Below are 25571 nucleotides of genomic sequence, written 5' to 3' on the forward strand. Positions count from 1 at the left end.
GCTCTGCGTTAGAATTTCAGTGCATTTCGCAGTAAGATATCGTTGCATGTCTGCTAGTGTTGTTTTATCAGCTAGTTCTCAGGCATAGGTATAAGCCAGACCGGTTGGTGGTTGGGTTTACCTACAGGCTCACCAGAATCTTAGGCTATTTCTAACTATATTTCATTTCAAATATTATAAACCTCCGTCATACTCACCATAGCATAGGCTGCTTGCTGAATATATTTCCATTTCGGTTCTCTGTATTTTCTGCGAAATATTGTCTCCGAATATTTCATTTGCCAAACTGTTGGATTTCCCAACACACGATTTTCTCTGAAGCCATAATTTTTCGGAAATTTCATAAAACAAACCTAACCTAACCTTTGAATTTATAAAATTGGAAGAAGTTCATGATTGAAACCTCGTCGTTACCTTGTAGTCCAAAAATCAACGTTAAAAAATCAAAAAGGTAGTCTTAAATCATGTAACGTGATGCATACTGCCAATTTAAGGGCTAAATAAATAAATAAATAAATAAATAAACAACACTGTTCTATAAAACCATAAAAAATACACTGAGAAAATTCTTGGTTTCCGAGAAAATTGAGAGTTGGGCAATAAAACAGTTTGAAAAATGATATCTTCCATTTATATACCAACCTAAATATGAAATTCTACCATCTAGAGTTCAACTCTCCAAAATATTAAAATTAAAAAAATTAATGGTATATTAGTATTTTATGCTACTGTAACATAACAAGGGTCATTATTTAACGTGTGTTTAATGACCAGTTATGTACAGTTGCATACATAACTTTTTCTACGACATTATTACAGAAATTAAAAAATAAATTTTAAAAAATCCTTTTAAGCACTTTAAATAAAATAAAGCATTGTTTATTAATATTAAAAACACTGGTTACCTCAGAGAAAAGGTACTTCTCATCTGATGCTTCATTTATAAATACGTCAATTTCGCCAGGCAAGCTGTATGTTTGATGGTATTATGTGGTATATATTAACCGTAGATTTTAGCATGGATTACAATGACTTAAATTGCTACTTATTTCTTGTAAATACACCAACACATTTTCCGAAAAAGATGTAATACTTTTGTTGATTCTCCATTGCATGAAATTGTTGTAAATCTTGTTATACAGTTTATATATTTCACACGAAAATACAAGGCGAAACATGGATGCACAGAAAAACCAGAAAAATAGACCAGCGCTGGGAATCGAACCCAAATCCTCAGTAACCCGTGCTGCGTGTTATAGTTTGAGTTTTACTTTTCCGGCAGCAAACTTGTAGTGACTGTTTGCGCCATCGTTAAAATGTCTTCGGGAGTGCACGGTATCTCAGTATCATCACTCATTATAATTAATTTTAATTACTTTAAGCCAACAATAACAACAGCATTAGACTGACTTTATATTGTTAATTTCCCGCTTTGTTATTTTTTTTTAATTTGCGACCGTACTCGTACCATAGAGCTTGATCAGCATGTTCTCAATTACGAAATTTCGCTTGAAAAAATACTCGTAAACCTTGATTGTGATTGGCTTACAGCAGTTCTTACTCATTTTTAAGCAACCAATCACACGGCACAAGCATATTTAAGGAAACTTATTATCAAAATCGATTTCAGTATTCTTTATTCGAATGTTATGTACTATGTGTTAATTTATATTACTCAGTTCCGTAACATAATAAAAAATACTATAGGTTATTATGTTACTGAATTTGCACCATAGAGCATAGAACTACTTACAGACTTATAACGTTTAGTTATTATTGTATAATTTTTGACCATATAATTGACGGATTATACTATAGGAGTAGAAAAATCAACTTAGTATACTGCTGTAAAATATATGAAAACTTAAAAAAAATAGAAATAAGGATTTCAGAAACTTTCGAAGCAGAGCAAATATATTGGAATTTGTTGCGTTTGCGCGCGCACTATAAGCCCTGACGCTGACAAACTGGACCGATATGGCTAATTTGAATAACAATTTGGAAAGATTTATCTTGTCAACGTATTTGGTTCATATAATAAAACGGCAAGCATTCTACTGGCTTACCAGCAAAGAGTTAAAGCGTAGGTACCTAAATAATCAGTAGTGTTCTACTTGAACGCCACATTTACTAATCTCTGCGTACAGTCACCTGCATTATATATATCTGACACGTCCCACCGGCCCTAGAAATAGAGGTGATAGAGTCGTGTACCAGATATTTATGCACGCTTCGCTTTGTTGTCTCAGATATTAATGCAGGTGACTGTATCTACCTCTTATTATTTGACTTATTTTCAAATAGACTCTGACTGTTTATTATGTACCGTTATCGTATTTTAATGCACTCTCCAATTAATTTATATCAATAACACATATTGTAGGGCAAGTAGGTAGATGCCTACCTTTGATAATGGATTAATACTTTTAAATGATGTCTATTAATCGGCGGTGCGGTGGTGTAATAAATCACTAAGGAAAGTTTAAAATGTTTAATCATACTCATACCTAATGCAAGCACAAAATAAATTTTACATACCTATGGTACTTGAATGGAATGTCTATGTTTAAATGTGTTTTGGTCATCTGTCTCTACGGGTATGAGAGGCTTTATCCGTAATATGAAGGAATTGGCATATAGTTATTTTTGAGGGCTCCGTATCCAAAGGGTAAAAACGGGACCCTATTACTAAGACTCTACTATTGTTCGTCTGTCTCTCTGTCTGTCACCAGGTTGTATCTCATGAACCGTGATAGCTAGACAGTTGAAAATTTCACAGATGATGAATTTCTGTTGCCGCTATAACAAAAAATACTAAAAACAGAATAAAAAAAAATATTAAAGAAGGCTCCCATACAGCAAGCTTGTTTTTTTTGTCGCTTTTTTTGCTCTTTTTTAATAACGGTAACAGGTAGACGCTTGAAATATTCACAGAATATTTAGTTGTATATTCACTTTGAAAATATAAAATTAAATTATAATAAAATAAATGGTTCTAAACATATGAACTTGAAATGAATAATTCAGCTATATAGTGTTATACGAAATGCTTAGAGGCGTTTAGAATTCGTATAATAATAATATGAAGCCCTAGTCCTAGAATATTTATGTTATGTTATGTTATGTTATGTTACGTTGCCATGCCCTTGCAGGGTGTCACATGTGTACTACTTAATTATATTAAGTATATATTTCCACCTTTAAATTGTAATGTGACTTGCAATAAACGATTCTAATTCTAATTCTAAACGTTAGTATGGAAAGTTAAATTCAGGCAAGTAAAGGTATACAAAAATAAATATTTAAGGGGGCTCCCATACAACAAACGTGATTCTTATGCCGTTTTTTGCAAATATCTAATTTGTTGTAAGAATGTTGTATAAATAATGGTACGGAAACCTTCGTGCGCGAGTCTGACTCGCTTTTATAGTTTAATATTATATTTCAACTTCATTTCATGTTTACTTGTTTGCTTCAAATTGATTTGGTATTCATTTTTGAATCGTTACTTACCCTTATAGAGGTCAGGTGAAAATGTGATAGATAATGAAGTAAAAAGCTTGCATTTTTTTTACCAAAAGTCATATTTACGAATACGAATTAGAAGTGGTTGGCAATCTCCGGAGAAAACTTTATGTACCTAAGTTAAGTACCTATTTATCTTCTGAAGACGGTTGACCCTTGCAAAAGAACTAACACCATCCAAAGCAAAGCCAAGGCAAATTATGAAATTTATTAGGTTTCACCAAAGCTCGGCTAGCTTGCTTGCTTTATGTTATTTTACACATACAACAATCATGTTATGTTATAATATATAATTTTAATGAGAAAAAATGTGCTTTTAGTCAGTTCGAACGCATAAAAATGGTAATGAAACTACGTTGTAAAATGAAAAAGGCATGTTGATTGGTTTTATTTGGTTCTTTAAATAGTAGTAGAGAATACTTATGCATATTTCTGGCGGTTACTATCCGGTTCCGGTGCAGCGGCGCCCACGCAGCCGCATGGGAGACGTATCTATCATTAATGTACCTATTTCGGGCGAGCTCGAGCACGAGTTCTATGACAATGTCGGGCAGTGGAGCTTTTAAGCTTATTATTCCGTCTAAATAAGTTGTGAATTTAAATTTAAATTCAAAACTTTCTCTAAGTACACCTGTTTTAGGATATATTAGTGTTGATAAAACCTTCGATGTACTCGCCGTATAACTTAAGTGGTTAATCTCGAAAACGCATTTAAAAATAGATAGTTAATGAATAACACGCCGCCAAGCGGTCTACCCGTAAATGGACTAGTTTTGCTCTGGTATATTTCTGGACTTGAAAGAAATTAGTTACTTAATGATAATTAACCTACACACATTGAGGATGCAGCGGTGCATTGCACTCGGTGCTATAAATACACGATCGAAAGCCTGACGAAAATACGACCGTTACACCCGGGAAAGTATGTTTTGACGTGACAGGTTTAAATGTATCGACATCGGCCGGCCGGTTTCGTTTTCCACGGAAATCACCGGTCAAGCTCTTAAAAGCTGGGTTTCATTGTGATGAAATTAAATGTTATGTTTTTTTTGTTCGATGTCGTCAGTTTTTCGCCTCTTCCGATGCTAATATGCACACGGTTTCTCATATTTCATAGACAGCGTTACGCACCAAAATATACATAATTCTTTCTGGACTACCGTTTCTGCAGCATCTCTGCTGTTACAGAGTAAAATGGGAAAATAAATACCTACGTAGGTAACGATAAGCGCGAGTACGTTTTTAAGCCGCTTGTCTTTTTTTATTTCTTTTATTATTAGTGCCGTAGTTTTAACTATCCGAGCATGAAAACCCGAAGTACGTAAGAATGTTTAGAAATGATGCCGCCACATTGTATTGCTACTCAGATTGTTAAACTCGTACTGTGAAACCCCGGTTGAAGAGTGCGAGGGGCTATTAAAGTAGCAGTTTCAATGTCGATATGTTTTCGAAACGGTAACATGTTCGGTCAACCTGTCGGGTTACATCTCGCGGCGCCGGCGCCGTCACTCGCCCGCCGCGTGTGCATCACGCCTCGCCCGCGTGCCGCGTATTTATATACGAACTAGAATACCATAGCGATTATATTTATCTGTGTATTTGGGATCGCCGGATTATCTGACTGTAATGAGTTTACATAAACAATTGTTAATGGGTCGTGGAACGTATTAATGAGTGTGTTTGGATGTCTCGAATACTTAGGTGTTGCGGCGGGCGGCGGCGGCCGGCCGCCCCGGTGCGACTCATTCGCTCGAAGCGCAAGCGTCGGACGGCCGCGCGGCGTTACCTCAGTGTTATTTACAAACTACCCTCCTCAAACAATAATAAACAAAAAATAAATAAAACATTATCTCTCTAATGAAGAACACGCCCGCGTCGAGTGATATTATCTAATGTGTTGGTAAATCGATGTATTAATTAACATTGCAACATAAACATAAGTGAATCAGGACTGAAGTTAGTGTGATAACGGAACGGCTGGCAGCGCATCGGAAAATTCATGAGTTCCTCTGAGATTATGCCTTTGGAACGCCAGATTCCTGCGTTGATTAAAAAGGTAACGTTCTCTAAACATATCTTATTTTAAAAAAAAAGTTTGCTTATTCATTTGCCGTTTTCACCGTTCCGTACCTCAAAAGGAAGAGACGGAACCCTTATATATAGGATCACTAGTGTATCTATCACGGCCAATTTGCTAGAAAAACTACTGAACCGATTGAGTTAAAAATTGGTACACATTATGTAAGTCAGTAACCCAAAGACAGATGTATTGTATAACTTAGTGAGATGAATTTTAAATGTTGTTCCCCCTTTGGGAACGCAATGGGGGTAAGTTAGAAAAATAAAAGTATTGGCAACTGCATCGTGTGACATATCAAGTGAACGGGCTTGTTATAAACCCATCAAATTAGCATTTTTCTTTTGATTTTAATATAGTATTTTCGAAGTTATTTAATATCTCAAGTCATCTAATTAAAAAAAAAGGAACGGAGAAAATATTTGTATACTTATGGACTGCAGGAAATCTATTAGAAGACGGTACCTATTTAAAGTTAGGTACATAAGAAATTTCCGTACCTAATGTCAAAAAGAATTGAACCCCCGCGCGAGATTAACTCGCACTATTTCGTAAAACGCAAATTCTGTAAATGTATAAATAATAACGAACGAACATAAATAACTGATTTATAGTTTTAATCGGTGGATTATTTTTGCTTTATATGCTAATAATATTGCAAGCTGATCTGCGGTTGCATCTCGAATCTGAATATAGCTACGCGTAAATGACCAAGGCATATAAATGGTGCAATTTGTCAATCGGTGGCATAAGCCGTTGGAGCTTGTGACTTTGTGAACTACCTTATCATATCGAAATGCTTAATAATTCCACTGTCACGGGCATTAGAACAATTGAATCGCAAATTTAATTTTAACACATTTTTGTGGTTGAGTCACTATGCCCTTGCTTTTGTTTACTTTTTTTATTTTTTTGCAATTGTAACACATATATTATAAGGTTTCTGTGTTTACAAGTTTATTACTTAACTAGAGTTTACCCGCGGCTTCGCACGCCTAAACTATTCGATTCCCAAATTCCCAAATTCTCTGGGAATTCCCAAAATTTAGATCGTGGTCTTCATTGAGGTTGTGTCACGAACAACTATCTAAAATTTCAAACCTACTCTAAACCCAGATCGGGATATGTGTTATTCCAGACGTCAAAGTCAAAGTCAAAGTCAACAAGTCTCAAGTAATCAAGCTACCTACATCCCAAATTTCATGACAAAACCCAGCGGTTGTTATTTCGATATTTTATCCCTTTCCCGTGGGAATATCGGGATAAAAGTAGCCTATATGTTAATCCAGGGTATATATTACCTGTCTGATAAATTTTATTTAAATCCGTTCAGTAGTTTTTGCGCGAAAGAGTACCTAACGAACATACATCCATCCAGACAAACTTTCGCGTTTGTAATATTAGTAAGATTACAGAGAGTAAAAACAAATAAAACTAAAATATACAAATGGGTCTAGGCAGCGAATAGAATTTGTCCCTATCGGCGTCGAGATTCTTAGGTCCGTGGGGTTATACCTAGTGCTTTGAAGCTTCATAAGGAAATTTCAAAGAGGTTAGTAGACGTCATAGGGGTTCGAAGAGCTGGCAGTTTCTTGAGACAAAGAATTAGTTTAGCTAGTATATTCAGAGAAGAAACGCTGATCTTTGGAACCTTGTCAAAGGGGACGCCTTTAAATAATTTGTTTTAGTTTTAGCGTTTTTATAATCTTTAAGTTTAGGATAGTTGTCTGTAAATTAATATAACTTAATTTTGTAAACTACTGTTAATATCAATACCTACAATACATGAATTATACGCTCAAATGACAATGGTTATAAATATCGTGTAGCTGCTTAGTCGATCAAGAAAGTGCTTTGCCGTAGTTGACAGCAGTTCCTACGTATATGAAAATAATCAATGATGTTCAATCATTTTATTTATATAAAAGAAACTGTCGATGTGTTAATTTGTGACTATGAAACTTTCGTTCTCATACCACCGTATAGACAAAACTTAACTAAAACAGGGCTGTATTTTTTTATTGATCAGTAATCTATCCTCCTGAGACCCGACGTAAAATTTCTGTTTTCACAATTTGAACCGAACATCAATCAAGTATAGTTCAATTTTTTTTATGTCCTCAAGTGAGGACCGGGGGACCAAGGAGGCTATTCTACCTGTGCATGTTTTAGTTTCACCTGTAACTAGCTAACTAACAAACAAAACAATGTAATCAAATCTTGCGATTCAATTTTTAGTTATTTCTAAAATCGAAACTCAAAATTTGATACGTGTGCCTATTAAATTACTACCACCAGCAAAAAGGTATATTTTATTACTCACAAAAACTTATTCATGAATGCGGAAGCAAAAGAGGCAGATAAAGGAATTCCTTTGTGTCAGAACTTTCTAACGTCTCCCGATTCCTTGCTCCACTGGCAATAATAGTTCAAGACTACTGACAAGTGCAAAATTTGAACTACATAGCTTGCCGTCCTGCTGATGCTTATATTATTTAATACGAGAGTGAGAGGAACGGTACGATACAAACTTCGATTTTTCGGATTTCATAGTAGCCCCTCTGTTTAAATTTTATTTTACCCCTGACGATTAACGGTTTTTCAGCCATCGACTCGTTTCGTTACACTAATTCCATTGATCACCCTGTTAACGTGGGTGCGCCCGCGCCGTCGAATGCAATTTGAATCTCAAATGTCCTAGGGAACAGCTTGTATTTTATACAGCGGAGTCACTAGCAATTTTGTATGCAAACTATCGCAGCGCGGGAGGCGATCTGCCGGTTTCAGAACCACTTATCCCGCTTTAAATTATTATTCTGTGCTGACTTATGTTAGGTGATTATAACTCGGGACCAGTCGAGCAGGTGATAGTTTTAGTTGAAGCTAGAGCAGTCTGTAATAATATTGTTGGACGTCGCCAAGTAACGCTTCATTAAGAGCAGTCCTTATTAGGTGACAAAAAGCAAACGAGATCCATAATAATCCTGGCTTTCTAAGAAAGCGGTATGATTGATTGTTAACTACTTAGAGGATTTTTGAAAGTATCGAAAATACAAACTGAGACATGGATGCACAGAAAAACCAGAAAAAGAGACCAGCGCTGGGAATCGAACACAGGTCCTCAGCCATCCGTGCTGCGTGCTATAACCCCTACACCACCGCTGGAGCACGGATTGCTGAGGACCTGGGTTCGATTCCCAGCGCTGGTCTCTTTTTCTGGTTTTTCTGTGCATCCATGTCTCAGTTTGTATTTTCGATATGGTTTCACGGGATACCCGTAAAAGTAACAAATTTGGAGTTGAAATAAAAAATATAAAAAGACTCCAAAAACCAATCATGATTATTGAAAGTCTCTAATGCACGTAACTTCCTACATCTATGAGCCTTACGAAAGACAGTTTAGGTTGGTACAATGCTATGATTTAAATAACATAACCAACAAAGAGTTGGAAAACCCACACTAAGTATGTCACTTCAAAGTGCAATATCTCAAAAATGGCTAAACCGATTTGGATGAAACATGTCCAAGAACCATCGTTAGAAAACTTGATTTCTAATAAAAAAACCGCATTCAAATCGGTCCACCCGTTTAAGAGCTACGGTGCCACAGGCAGACAGACAGACAGACGTACATAGCGGTCAAACTTATAACACCCCTCTTATTGCGTCGGGGGTTAATAAAAAAAGATAAAAAAACTACCTCCCTTGGCTATTCGTGGCAAGCATGCTACATTACTCGCCCCCAATCAGTTACAACTTTATGCTAAGGAAAACAAAAACAGAATTACGTACCTATCTACTATCTTTTAGAAATATAATGTCAAATGTCATGACAAGAATGTTACGTGCAAGAAAACTAACTAATGATTAATTACCAGGTTTGTCAGCTATATTTGTCCCCGCTTATCTGTGTTGTTTGACATACTTATATCTTCGAATACTTCTGAAGGTTAGCTCAATAATACTCGGATTCTCATTCTAAAAATATATGTGTCATGTAATGTCACGTTTTCATGCTTAATTAAACGTTGATAATAGTAGAATATTGTCGTGGCCTGGAAGTAGGCAATTGCTGGCTGAGTATGAGTATTAAACGGACGAGCTTGCGAGTCCGTTTAACTAATACGAAGCCAGCTATTGCTATTCCAGCCGAGACTAATATAAAGCTTTTCTCAAAAATGGTGAATAATTCTGAAATAGAATAAACTTTTTCTCAAAATATATTATAAAATTTAATTTTATTCCAATATTTTTCCTATGCTTTCCCGCCTTTTTTCATTAAAAATAAACTGCAGGTGTATTTTTCCACCGAAAACACCAGAAGCTATTTCAGATCCAATTGAGTCCGGAGTTCCAACAAAATATCTGATACCGGCCATTAGACTTGGCTGTATACGACTTGTGCCAACAATTCCATGGCCTTTTTTTAAAAAAAAATGTGGCTTATTGCAGGCGCGCTAATTCATTATTGTCGAGCTAGCGCGCCTGCAATCTTTTTAACATTTTAATTTTTCGCTGACCATAAACTATGCACTTCACCTTCTGATATGTAAAGATTAATGTCAACTTTTATGGACATTTTTAAAAAAAAGTTTTTAACTATTTACTGTAAATTTATCCAAGTTTGCATTAAAGTTTACACGATGTATGTAATTGAAAAAAGTTAGTTTTTGAAATTTGATAAATCTCAAGACGATTTCGCAACATTGTTAAATTATAGGCCTGTTGTTAAATAGTTTTAAGTTCCGAAGCACATGTTGTTTCGTTCTGAATTAATAGTCGATTAAAATGGTTCGATTAAATTTATCTCAAGATGTTGAGAGCGCCAAAGAGAACACGAGTAGGCCTTGGTTGCTTTAGCGCCGGGTGTACCTACTTAAATGTTGTGAAAAAAAAAACTCTTCACTTCTATTATTTACTCACCTGTAGGTCAACGACATTTGCGTTGCGTGTACCACCATTACCATTACCATTTCTCGCAAACAAACTTACTGATTCGGTTCATTGGTCTCCTATACCGGATTTTACTAATCGGAAAATTTTACTGCTATTATCATATTTACCTAATAATTGGCAAATAAAGAGCCTGTAGCTAATAATCAAGTCATGCAAATTAGAAAACAGTTCATAGTCTTGTTTTGGTTGACTTGTTTTCATACGTGGAAAGACTAAGTAGCCGATTTCTTGATACCTACTGCTGCTGGCCACGCGTTTGAAGCATGACAGTGTTCCATGCACGAGCCACGTACTATAATAAAAATATTCAGAGGAAGCATCAGTCGTCAAGGGCGCCGGCCCGAAGCCCTAAGTACACGTACCTAAGACGGGTTTACTTTCATTACATCAGCACTAACAAATATATCAGTCGGCCCGGCTCCCACTTGCCGAAACTTAACACGGAAATCGACTATAAAATGTATCATATTTTTGCCCTGTTTTTTTAATGGAAACTTCGTTTATGACGGTAATGCGCGATGGCGTATCTAACGCCGTTAAATATGAACATTAAATGATTTATGAGCGTTCACACTATGTTTTTGCCAGCCTGAAAAATTATTAGTTTAGAAAAGAGTAAGTACACGAGCTACTTGAACCCTTTGCTTTGAACCAATCTACAAATAGAAGCGCTTGAAAGGGCCCTCGAAATTGATTCAAGTACCTAAAGTGTTGACAAGAATTTACTGTGCTACCACTGTATGAAAACAACATTAGTTAACTCTCTTTCACGCCTGCGTTTGAAGGTCTCGCATCGATTAATGTTTATAAACAAAATAGAAAGGCGAAGTGCTGCCGTCCGATTCGCTGATTGTAATGTGTGGCTCGTCCGACACTCGAGCCGAAAGTCAAATAATGAAACACTCTACCGGACACACACCAACAGAGAGCCATGTTAAAATTTATTTATTCATTTCTAAAGATAATTGAATATCCAACTGCATAATGAATACGTATATTTATAACCTGCTTGGTAAAGATTTCAACTACCAGAAATATGGTTCAGTATTACCTACTAGTACCTAACCTAACCATATTAGCAGTACCTTACTTGTACGAACTATGTGAAATTATATGAAAACCTAACTGTAGGTACGTAAATTTAGAAAGCGCACGCAGTTTTCTTGAAAACCAGTTGACGGTTGACAATCGCCTCATACTTACAATGTATACATAATTAACATTTCAAACATAGATGCTGGATACATTGCATTGCATTACCTTACTTCTGAAATATACTGTTAAGAAATTTATTTAAAAGTCTTTTGCCAACTTTATCAATAGTTGAATGATGTGTTTAGTCTATACACTTAATTAATTTTAATGCATTTGTAAATGAAATGTTTACAAATTTACCTTATCATTTTCATATTATTTTTCTACCTATATAGTCAGTTCATTATACAGTATCAGTATACACTAATTTATACAATTCTAGATTATAATTATTAGTAAATATGCATATGATAAATATTCAATTTAGGATGAGGCTTGGCGCTATTTCAGATCACAAAGTGAAAGTGAAGCTCTTCAAATAGCTTCTTCGTCGATCACGCGGTTGCCTGCACGTCAATATCGATTTTCTGATGTTGCTCATTGGTGACGTTGACACTGACTTTGAATAATGGCCGCCGACGCACGTCGTTTGTTTTGTCATTTATATGCAATGGACAGAGTGAATGTTGTCTTTTGATATTTTTCAATGTAACTGTTGCCGATATTTGGGTTTGGCGCCGACTGATTCATAATAAAACTGATCAGGATAAATTCTAGACGTTGCTATTGTTAGCTCCGTTGAATGCGTGGCTTAACATGTGTCTAGTCCATATCAGGGTCTATCTTAATACAATGGTCATTAAATTGTAATATCAAAGTGTCAAGTACTCACTACGGGGTTTAACGTACAATAGGAAGATAATACATATAGTTTATAATAATAATAATAAAGGTCGCAGACGCACGTCGTTAAGAGACAAGAGACTCTCGCTAGATGGCTGGATCAAGGGCCAGATACAGAAGGCGATACTTTTGGACACGGCACGCATCGTCCGGAGGATCCTCACTCTGCGGCCCTGACCACCGGTAGCTTGGGCCCTGCCCAGGTACCGGCGGCAAACTAGGTTAGGTTTTTAAAATATTTTTATTTTGTATGTACTTTTCTCAGCAGTGGGACAGAATAGGCTAACAATAATAATAATAATAATAATGTACTTTTCTGTATTTTACTTCTTATAACTATTATAAAAACCTAATCCTAAGAATAAAAAAATAAATAAAGAGAATAATAATAATAAGCCCCTTTATTCTGAATTGGGTGTAATTCAGTTTGCCTCTTGGCAAGGGCCTCCTCCAGCTTCTGGGCTCGAGGGTGGTGGTCATTTTACCCTCGGTGACGGGCCGTGGTGGGAGAGGTTTTATTGTTTTTTTTGTTTTATAACTAACTACTTTGTGTTACTATTGCCATATTTTGTCCATATTCATCATTTTTATTTTATTTTATTTGACTAAGTGTCCATTTCTTGTTCAATTATTTTCTCTGTTTCTCCTTATATTATAGTATATCTCTTACTTCTGCATATCTCCTGGCAAAGGCCTCCAGTTGCTTCCATTGTACTCTATCGCGAGCAACTCTTCTCCAGTTGGGTCCCGCTGTGAGTTTTAATTCGTCTTCCCATCTCCTTTGTTGTTTTCCCCTGCTTCGTTTACCATTCCTGGGGTACCATCTGTTATGATCCTGCTCCTCCACTTTTGCTGGTCAATTCGGGTTAGTATATCTGTCACTTTTGTTTTTGCCCTTAGTTGTTCATTTCTTACTCTCTTTTTTGTATGTTCCTGTCATACTGCGTTCCATGGCTCTTTGGCAATATTCTAGTTTTCTTCTGAGTTGCTTTGTAAGTGCCCATGTCTCGCATCCATATGTAATACAAGGCAGAATACATGAGTTGAATACTTTCCTTTTTACGGACACACTTAACTCCTTAGATTTCATTACTTCCTTCATTGACCAATATTTTCTCCATCCGCTAGCTATTCTTGAGTTAATTTCTTTGCCTGTTTGATCTTCAAATGATATGAGCTGTCCCAGGTACGAGTAATCGTTTACATATTCTAATGAGTGTCCTTCCACTTTTATGTGTATTTGTTTGGAGTTTGTTAATATTTTTGTTTTGGTTGTGTTCATTGTCAAGCCTACTTTGATGCTTTCTTTACTTAATGCCTGAATCATTGCTTCAAGTTTGTTCGGATTTTCTTCAAACAGAACTATGTCATCCGCGAATCTAAGGTGGCTCAATTTTTTCCCATCTATATTAAGACCCATGTTCGTCCAATCTAGCTTACAAAAGATGTTCTCCAGGACTGCTGAGAATATAGTTTAAACTGACTTTAATAATCTGGACGATCGAGTTTCGTTTGCGGAATCGGAATTAATTGATTCCTCTGAATTGAGACGTAGCATAAACCTTATAATAAAATTTCATTGTAAATGTAATAGACTCAATTTCGGATTTTTACTAATGTATGGGCAAAAAACTTTTCCCAAAGTATCACATTTCAAAATATATTAAAGCCTAGTTTGAGGACCGCCAGATATTTCTTGTTGTGTAATTTGTCTAATGTTTTAAGCAATAAATGATGAATGAATTATTATTATTAAATTATCATTTGGCAAAAAATCATTTCCTAAAACAACTTGACGCAATTTTACGGTTAGTAAATTTTCATTTGGCAAATAGTCATGTTTCATATTACCAAGTATTATTTAGTCAAATGTATCGTTTGGCTTAAAGTACTCTTCCCAAAATATTGCCTGACATAATAACCTACTTTTCTACTAGCAGTTCGTTTCTGTGGGGGACGCAGTTCTAACCTAACATAACCTACTTTACTGATAGCAGTTCGTTTCTGTAGGGGACGCAGTTCTAACCTAACCTAACTTACTTTTATGGTAGCAGTTGGTTTTTGTGGATGGTTCGTGTGCGAAGTGTAATTATGAACAAACATTTTTTTGGAATATAATATTAGCCAAAAGAAAACGTTTGCTTAGTACCTAAACGTTTGTCGTAATAAATCTTGACAATGTAAAATTACGCCACATGATAATTTGACCAAATGAAGTTAATGCGAAATTTAAATATGCTAAAGATTTGATTGGGAAATAAAACTACTGCGATAAGTTTTTTGGAAAGTGAAATTTGGCGAAAAATATTTTGCCGAAACGGCAGTACACCTCGGAAAACATATTAGGTATGTTGATACCAATATTGTCTTTTTTTATTATGAGAGGGAGGTAAACGCTTACCTTACCTTACAAAAAAATAATGGACTTTTTTAATTTTCACCGATTTTTATGGCTACTTAACCTTGTAAAATGAAAAATAGATTTGCTTTAAAATGTATTGATGGAAAAGTTCATTTAATGAACATTATCTAATGTAATTAATTAAATAGAGTTCACTGGTTTACGACCGGCGATCTTCCGGGTATTTATCTTTGAAAGCGCATAGGCATATAATACTTACACTGATGTAGCAGCATCAGCTGCAGATATCGTTAAACAAAAAGCGAACGCTTCTCAAATGTGTTTATACTCGTACTCGCATGTACAGTCACCAGCATTAATATCTGCCACAGCGAAGCGTGCAAAAATATCTGACACGTCCTTCCGGCCCTAGAAATAGAGTCGTATCAGATATTTATGCACGCTTGTTGTGTCAGATATTGGTGCTGGTGACTGTACATATTTACATCCGAATAAAGATGAATTCATCGCCTTTCATTTCTGACATTAAAACAATTTTAGTACAGTACAGACTTTACTTTTAGATTAGACGATATCTACTTATAACAATTGTAACAAGAATTAAATTATCTGTACAGTTTTTTTTAGGTGTAGGTAGATACGAGTAGAATGTTTAAATTTCGTGGGACGCACCCAAATTTATAGGCAAGGTAGGTACACGCTCGATTGGAAATTCGCCGATGAAAATATTTTTCTATATTGTGTTTTCTTTGTAAATTTATACAACACTGATGGAAATATTAACGCGAAAAATAAAATTACCGTATTATGTTTCCAGTTCGAATAGGTACATTTAACAAATTAGATTCAGTACTCCAAAATTGTTTAAGTTTTATGTAATGTAGTGAATGAGTCCATTGAACATGTCACTAAAGTGGCTTTTGATTGTGTTGTATGTAGTTATACAATTTAAGAGTGTTGTGTGCGTGCTATTGTGTTAAGGCCAATATCCATATCAAGGTGTCTATAGCTCTGACAACTGACCGCTATTCGCCCTCTACGAGAATCTGCGGTGTTCTTTTGATTCAAATTAATTTATTTGTAAGAATGCAGTAAAATACATTGGTCTTATCATATCATAATTAATTGTCACTGTTGTCCTTGTATTCAGCTTGCAAGCAAGCGTACAGATATTTCATTATATAGGCTAAAGATGATTGTATAATTTAATTATAATAAATAATAATAAATGTCTAAACATAATGTCAATAATAATTTAATTTAAGTAGTCCTTGACACTATAAAAATAGTTCGTCAGTAACCATTTCGTTAAATTGCGTTTGAACATTTCTCCCGACAACACCTTAATTCGTCTGGTAAATTATTAAAAACTATTATGTACATATTGAAGGCGTTTATTTTGTAAATATCTTTACGACAGCGTCATTTGTACAAAAGAGAGATAATGTACGCTCTTGTCCGCCTCTCAATAACTTCACTGCGTTTTTTAAAATAGTCTGGATGGGATTTCACAAAACACACACATTCTAATGTACAAACATGGTAACGGTAAAATATTTATCTTTCTAAATAGTGGGATACAATATCATCATTCTGAGCGTTACTTACGAGTATAACCCTTATACACCTTTTTTAAAATCTTAAACCTAAAAACTTCAACTCAATTCTTACATTTTGTGTTTTATAACCGTAAATTACCGTGAGTTTTGTTATGTGCGATGAGGCACCTGATACTGTGCTTTTGTTGTGACTGCTTTTGTTGGCACTCTCACTCAGTCAATCATCTAACACTAAACGTATATCCAAGTATATCTTTAAGAGAACTACTATCTATATGATGAGTGACAGCAGTGGGCCCGTGGGTTCTTAAATAAATAAAGTGTGGCGGCGCGGCACGTTACAGTAGGAGTTAGTAGGTATTTACTTGTGAGTTAAATTTAGAGCAGTGCTCCTGGTGTCATAGTATTTAAAACGCCCGAAATAGGGTTCCGTAGCCATTACGAAAAAAAAGTAATATTTTTCTAAGGACTTTGTATTTTGTACGGAATATTCCAAGTTTATGTATATTTTATACCGTATTTTAGACGTACCTATATTATAAGTACGATATAATTATGTATGTTATGTATTCGTAGATATATTTCTGTTACGTTTTAATTTTCAGATCTACTTTTGATGCCTGTTGTAAAGTAGTCCGTCCTTCTTTCTGTAAAAAAGGTTGCCTGGAAGTGATCGCTCTTAAGCGATAAGGCCGCCTTTTGCTTACCTTGTAATTTTTTTCTCTGTGTATCTGTTTTCTGTATCGCTTACTATTTCTGGTGTACAATAAAGAGTCTTTGTATTATATTGTATTGTAATTCTCAAGAAATCTTAACCGTTATAGTTTTCCTTGTAAGTTTGATATACTTAGTACCATCCTGAATTTTAAAAAAAATTTCCACCCACCTTTTAGGTTTAGATTTTAGGGGGGGGAGGGGGCACGCTCGATTTTAATGAAAATTTGCACTTTAAAGTTGAATATTTTGCAAACAAATCACTGAATCGAAAAATCGTTTTAGCAAACCCCTAATGGTTATAAAATACCTATCCAAAGATACCCCACACTACAAGGTTTGATGAGAAAAAAAATCACCCCCACTTTACGTCTATGGGAGGTACTCTTAATTTTTTTTTGTACTTTGTATTGTACCATTTTGTCGGCATAGTTTATATATAAATTCGTCCAAAATTACAGCTTTCTAGCATCGATAGTCTCTGAGCAAAGCCGCGGACGGACAGACAGACAGACATGGCGAAACTATAAGGGTTCCGTTTTTGCCATTTTGGCTACGGAACCTTAAAAAAGTGATTGATTCAGGCGTTATTTTGCGGAAAATTATTAATAATAATAAATCATGCGACACTTGACACCAATTGACTTAGTCCCAAACTAAAGCAAAGCTTGTACTATGGATACATATTAAACATCCAAGACCCGAGAACAAACATTCGTATTATTCATACAAATATCTTCCCCGGCCGGGAATCGAACCCGGGACCTCAAGCTTCGTAGTCATGTACTCTAAGCACTTGGCCATCCGGTCGTCGATTATATCAATGAACTGCTTCGCAAATCTGCAACCATTGTGGTTGCGGAGTAGCAAGGTAAAAAGTAGCAATTAACTACAAACAATTACCTATTTTGCTCACGGGTGAACAAAGTTTGTTTGTAGTTCATTGATATGGACCTCCGCAAAGTAACGCCTGATTCAATAAATTAAAAAGTAGTACTTAGTTCAATCAAATTAATTAATGATTAAATCTACGAGTATCCTCCTTACGTCAAGCTCCTCACGTTTAATTATATTTTTCTAACGTGATACCCACGTGTGTTTTGAATGAAACATTTTTTCTTCCGTATGAACAACATAGGTAACGAAATGTCGTTTACGTAACATTATTTTAATTTATTTAGATAAAAGCAAATTTATACAGCGTAATCCGCTCGGTTGTTGACATTGAGCCGCATTTTTAAATTAGCGTTTGAGTTCAAGATCGTCACAAATATGTGCGATATTTTCGCTGCCTCCAAGGCAGCCAAACTTTAGCTTTCCTCATACATTTCTTTCGTTTGCATGACATGACTAATGTGCTCTCTGCTCACTCAAAATACATTTTTATACGACTTTTCATTATTTTCAGTAAGTAAAGACCAAATTATTGAAATATGAGATTTGATATAGTATTAAATAATGGAAAAAGACACATTTGTAGTAATATCATAAAAAAGCAGCCCCACACTCTCATCTATGGGCAGACCGTCATTTTTTTAAAATAACAGTCTCCTCATTATTTGTAGCGCCTACCCCCTAACTGTTAATGTATAGGAAGGATGAAAGATCCAAAAAATGCTATATACCTACGGAATATTAAAATCTGTCATTTTCATCAAAGTGAAGGTAAAATATTAATAAATACATAAGTATGTATAAATTTACTGCATAACACTACGTGAGTACTATGGAATGTCTATTGATACGAAAACAATTGTTTTATATAAATTATCAATATTATCTAATTCAGCCCTTTCACTACATCTCAACAGGCTTATTATTGCAATATCAGTAACATTCGATGTTCTTTATCTCTCGGTTCGTTGACCGCTCCTTATCGTATTCCTTTGAGCTCCTTAAGTAACGATATGACGTCTGAACTAAATTCTAATGATAGCAATGCAAACGTCATGTGCTATGCCTTGCGATTTGTTTGGTAAGTCACTGAAATTGGAATCCGACTAAGCAACCTCTAAACTAAACTAAGGCTTTCATGATAAAGGTTTTAAGTTTGTTAAAGTTTCTTTGCGATGTTGTCTTTTTTTTAAGGCTTCGATAAGTAGGAATAATGGGTTTGTTCCCGCCGAGTCACACGCTTAACTGTCACACTGTGACTCATCGGGAACATTTTTACTAAAAAAATCCCAACCACTCACACTGTTACTAGATGGGAGAGTTTTATATATTTGTTCCCAACGAGTCACACCTGCAACTGTCACACTGTGACTCATTTGGAATACTTTTAGCTACAAAAGATCCTGACTAGAGTCACACTGTTACCTGAAACTTGATTTGTTCCCGAAGAGTCACTTCTCAACTGTCGACACTGACTGATTCTGAATACTTTTTAGTAGCAATTTTCCGGCCATTCAACACTATTACTCGATGAGACAACATTTAATTTAATTTGTTTCCAGAGTTCCCAGAAAAATATAGTGATACAAAAATCAAACAGCTTTTATTGTACTATCAAATTTTTAATAATTAACTTTGATTGATAAGCCTACTGATCAAACTAGTACTTTTGTACTTAATAATTATTACTATAAGTAGGTACTAAATATGGCAATGACAGCAAGCGAGCGCGCGAAGTGAGCGAGCAAGATGGGTCAGAGTAGAAACGACTCCATTAGGTTAGGTTCAGAAGGATAAGGCGGGAGCGAAGAGCAGCGGAGCTCCCGTTTTAGCTTTCGGTGTTAGGTCTTTTTTTTGTATATGCAGAAAAAATCTGTTGTTTTTTTGCTTGCATGCTTATATTCGTACCAGTGTAACAGTGTGACTAGTCAGGATCTCATGTAGCAAAAATTATTTCCAACAGTCACACCCGAAACTGTCACACTGTGACTCATTGGAACAAATATTAAAAAGTGTCCCATCTAGTAACAGTCAGTGTGACTAGTTAGGATTTTTTTTAGTTAAAATATTCCCAACGAGTCACCTTGTGACAGCTAAGGGCGTGACTCGTTGGGGACAAATGGAATAATGGATCTATAAAAAAAATATGTTCCTTGACGACCGTATAGCCTATGCGGTTGGAGAACCTGACTACGAAGCAGGGATGTTATGAATATAACATTTTGGATCTGGATATGGATACGTACGAATATATGTCAAACATAATACCGGTTTCGGTTACGGTTTCGGATGTTAAATTATTACGGGTTATCCGATAGTTACGGTTTCGGTTACGGATATTGGATTTTTAAGGAAGTGTAAAAGTAAAATACAAATAGGAATAAATAAAAATACAAAAAAAAATACAAAAAAAAGCAACTTATACTTACAAACTAAGGTTTAAACACCTACTCGTATAATTTTGTAACTATTTATCTATTTTCTTTAGTACAATAAAGAGTTTGCTTTCTAATAGGAATATAGATGACTTGACTTTAATTTTATTGTAATAGTTATGAGTCTTAAATTACGACTTAGCAAATAGAAAAATAATAATAGATGCAGTAGACGCGCGCGGCTGTTCTGTCGCCTCGGCCGGGCAAAAACAAAAACCTGTCACAAAATGTCGCATTTTGAATTCGCCCCTATCCGAAACTATCCAAAAAAATTATAGGGATTTTTATTTATTTTGGATATCCTATAGTTTCGGTTACGGATACGGAGCTCCATAACATCCCTGCTACGAAGCTTGAAGCTAGTATATATCTATTGAAATATTATATCATAACATAAAAAGTTGAAGTTCTCGGAAATTTCTCGAAATTTTCACAAGAAATATAGGAAATTTACTCGTAAATTTAAGAAACGGAAAGTTTCAAGCCCCATACAAAATGGTGCGAAGTTCGAAATTTTCCTATGTTGAAAATTCCGCAATTTTGGCAAATTTCCTTTGGCACATCATCAATTAAATTGGTGTCAGATGTCCCGTGATATTTTTGTATTATTATTATTATTCATAATTGTTTTTTTTTTTTGTTTCAATACTCATTAATCATTTTAGCAACATAATACGAAACCACTATTTTTGATAAGCCACTCTGCAATAATCGTCTTTATAAGCACATTTATCTCGTTTTGCTTTTGTTATCATTTCACTGTTATCGTTGTGATGATCCATTTAGAGGTAAGGTGCAGTGGTGTGCCAATATTGAGTTTAATTACTTCCCTGATTACACTAATCCCTGGCGCGATGCGTCGGCGCAGGAATGTCATTACTTATACAATGTGTTGTTTGTGATTACCGTTAACTGTAAGAGTACATTCAACGGGTGAAATGAAGTCTATTTCTCCAAGATACTAGTGATCTAACTTTATATAATTGTTCGAAAGGTAATCAAGGGCTACTAGGAAACTCGAAACACTTAAGTATACTATTTCATACGAGAGCGAGAGGGACGATATGATACGAACTTCGAGTTTCTAGTTTCGCAGTAGGTAGCCCTGCTGGACGCAAACTATCTGTATACCGAATTTCATCAATCGGTTTAGCGGTGTAGACGTGTTGAAGTACGTACAAACAAACAGACTTACAAACTTTCCCATTCATAATATTAGTGGAACAACCAAGTACCTCGCTGTCAGTTGTCATGCAATCAAGATTGCTATATCTGGCCGTGGTAAAGTTTACCCTCTTACCAATATCAATATGACCTGCACTTGTTTTGTAAAAATAACAGCATATGCGTTTACATTTGTTTACATCGACAGATGTAATTATCAGTCACTTTTATACAAAAAATATGGCAGGGTTATCGTGGCTATGAATGGCTACTTTCACTCTAATAATCTGAGTCACCTTGGACGTCAATCGTTCATGAAAGACACTGTTATTGTCCTCTGCATCACATGATGTAATTCGTAAACAAAACAAAATGATTGGTTTGTTTTGTTTTTAATAATCTTTAACTGGTGGACATTTGCTTTGGGACTCCTTGTATGCCTACTAGAAACAGAACATTCAGGCGATTCTGGATTAGATGTAATAAAGCGGACTTCCATCTAATCGTACGTCATCGGACAGACGGCCAGTGACGTCAAGAGACTCAGTATTTTCAGACATTCCAGAGACTCTTGTCAGGACGCCGCTGCAATGCTGCCATGATCTCATGATCATGATCGAAAATGTTTACGACTTACGTGCTGCCTCATCTTTAATTAGAGAGGCTTGCAACGGACAACGCATTTACGCGACAAAGCAGGGCCGGATTCAGAGGTCTGGACTACTCTGGACTAAAACACTCTCTTTCTGCATGGAGATTAAAAAATAACTAAATAATAGGAGAGATTCAAAGATTTATTGTTTAAAGTCTAGCGTTGATAAACGGCTACTGTCTGCAGCTATTCCCGTGACAATGCATCTCTGTTTGCCGCTTTTATAATAATGTAGTGAAGGCGATCCTTTATTATTATTTACGATCGATAGCGGGTGCGTTGTTCAATCAAGGAGCCAGTGCGGTGACCGCGCACTGATTGGATAATAGCCATAATAGGCCAGAATAGTATGACTCGAGGCGCATCACGGGACCGGCCCTGCCGTATTCTTAGCTGCCAGATCGTTCTGCGATCAGCCGCCTCCACTCCCGTGACGTCTCATTTGGCACCGTACGTTTCGACGTGACTAATCCAGATTTTAAGTCACTCGCACATGTGCTTACATGAATGCGAACGATGGACAAGTAAACAAGCCAAGTCACCAGTTTCCATAACAAACGCGTGTGTTGATCGTCCTAATGTAATTAACGCCAATTTATATTCGCTCGTTTAATTTAGTTCAATTTTGAAGTAGGCAACTATAATTATTTGATGTTGTAAAACAATGATGAACTTCATTTCGTCTCATCTCAATAACATCTAAACATTTTTTTTATATTTCATTCTTTTATCCCTTGAAACAAAGTAACTAAAATTAACACTATGCCTTACGATAGCGTAGGTATTTTGTAAATTGAAATCGCGTCGCATCGCATCGTGTCGTCTGCTATCTTATAGATGTAGCATAGCCAATAGTTTTAAACTTTGTGGAATCCAATTTGTTTGCAATTCGGAATTGCGCAGCTCTAAAAATGTTCGACCTACAATGACTTTGTTTGCGCAGAAATCTAAATATACAGTATGTTACCGCCAGCTTGGCTTTTTTAAGGGATGTTAAAGTAACGTATTTCTGTAACTTCACCATGACATTAATTTAATTAATAAACTAAAATTCAGATTTTGTTAACTTTCTAACAAAATTAATTGCCAGCAATGTACAGCGAAGTAAATTGACGAGTACCTAAGTGTAAATGACAGCCGAAAGATACTTGGATTATTACTTGTCAATTTACTTTGCTTTACATTGCTGGCAATTATATTTTTTTAGAAAGTTAACAGTCTGAATTAATATCATATATCATGTTACAGAAATACGTTATTTTAACCTCCCTTAAATAAAGCATGCCTGCCGGTAACACACTGTATAGATACCGTATAATATATGGAAAATATAATGTATAATATATGGAAAACTTACACTATCCTTGATAAATTTTCGATGTCAACAAAATCAGTCATTGTAATGAGCTTGTAAACCGGGATTGATACATTCCCATTAATTGTTGTCATATATACCTACATTGTATATGTATTTATGTATGAATAATGTGTAATTGTGTAAATTAGGTCTGGTGGCGTATCGTATTGTTATTGTACCGGGATTGTTACTTCAGGAAATTTTGGGGCTATAACTTTGATAGATTTACAATGGTTATAAAAACGCAAATATTCATAGCTCGATGGAGCAAAGGAAGTAAAAAGTTAGGCAATTTATGAAGGTAGGTATTTCACTGCCACAGATGGTCAAAAAAATAAGGACATGGCGTATAAACTGTTTTAAAAGTAGCCCCTGCATTTCAAAGTAACCCCGTTTTATGGTACCTTGTGTAACGTAACGTGGCAGACAGAGATAAATCTCTCTCTAGGCAGATAATCTATGGAATTTCATTATCGAGGTTGATCTCGAAGGCACCAGGAATTAAGCTTATGACTCCAAATAATTTCATTTGAGTACTAGTAAAACTGGGATTTCGTTTGTAACGATCGTGTGGAGTTAGGTCATGGCTGGACGACCTAGATTTGGCGAATTCATTACCTCTTAAATGGATCGCACGATGGCCTTCAAGTGAAATCTGCAGGGTGTACCGAACAGTGGGTGACCTTAATTGGTTTAACTTTTATTTGAACACAAAAGGTACATAATTCTGAAATTTAGACATTATAGTTACAGTCCCTATTCTTACCAATATTATATACGAAAGTACCTAACTCTAGCTGACTGCGTGTCTGTTACTTTTTCAAGCTTAGATAAACTACCAACTATTTATCAACTAAATTTGGTGTGTAGGTATTTTCAGATATTGGGCAGCACAATGGATAGTTTTTATCCTGGAAAATTTTATAATTGCCGCGGTAGGTATAGCGATAAATAAATTATTTGTAGACGGAGCCGCGGACAACTGCTAATCCATATTAAATCAATGAACCGCTACCACTTGTCAGTTCGAACGTGTATACACGGAAGGTATACATACATACATGACTTTTTAACCGACGAAAAAAACGGAAGACGTTCTCAAGTCGACGCGGATATATATATATTTATATATATATGTATGATCACGTATAATATTATATCTACAGTTCATCGATGAATAATATTTTGGTTAAATGCAGTCATCAATAAATTGCTCAGAAGGGAATGGTTAGATAGTTACCTAAAACAATATATAACTAAGAACCTATCTACCTAACTAAAGAAGATATAATTGAAATACACATGATAAAGTACTATAAACGTAACAGATATGAATAATATGTGTTTGTTTGGTATGCCTAATATTAAATAGGTATAAGATATTCAATACTTGTTACCCACTGCCGAGATGTTGGCTAGAGTAACAATAAAAATTATAGGTACACATTTTTTATGTGCATATATACAGACCTATGTATGTACTTACATGTCATTTTTGTTTTGTGTGCATGTCTTGTATGTACCTACAATCTCGCTATCTCGCTGTGTATATTTGCCACGCTCGCGGTGCACTTCACATTTCAGCTACACTGAACACAAACCGGCGTGTAATTCTGTTATCTTATCGAGGTCGTTCACTCTTGACATTCAACTTTTCTGACAAGATAATCACAACTGTTCTCATTTAACGACTACTTATCTATTTTTATGCTTTTATTGTAATTTTGCCTACGTTTCATTGAGGTTAGAATCCGTGTCGTAGCAGTGTAATCTGCTACGACTGAACGTGGGTCCAGTGTAGGCCGGCTACGGCTGCGCCTACGCACATTAATACAGACCTTCGTAGTGTAATTGACGAAAGTGATAAACATTTCCCGTGTGTATTTATTTATGTTTTGGCATGAAACAAAACAAGGAGCGAAATAACATCTGCATGAA

The 25571-nt window shown here is 35.5% G+C and overlaps 1 protein-coding gene across 5 annotated transcripts in view; it reads left to right on the forward strand.

The window, feature by feature from the left end:
- Gbs-76A (Glycogen binding subunit 76A) overlaps nt 1-25571 on the forward strand; it is a 90918-nt gene that overhangs the window by 62411 nt on the left and 2936 nt on the right. Inside the window, exon 1 of one of the 5 annotated variants that reach the window (XM_074090974.1) lies at nt 5208-5581. The exons of the other annotated variants lie outside the window; for them this stretch is intronic. Coding sequence (XP_073947075.1) covers nt 5525-5581 — 57 coding nt within the window. The 5' untranslated portion in view covers nt 5208-5524. Of the gene's footprint in view, nt 1-5207; nt 5582-25571 lie in introns of those variants that run through there. 5 annotated transcript variants of the gene reach the window in all.

This window comes from Choristoneura fumiferana, chromosome 8 (assembly GCF_025370935.1).
Source record: "Choristoneura fumiferana chromosome 8, NRCan_CFum_1, whole genome shotgun sequence".
Lineage (NCBI taxonomy): Eukaryota > Metazoa > Arthropoda > Insecta > Lepidoptera > Tortricidae > Choristoneura > Choristoneura fumiferana.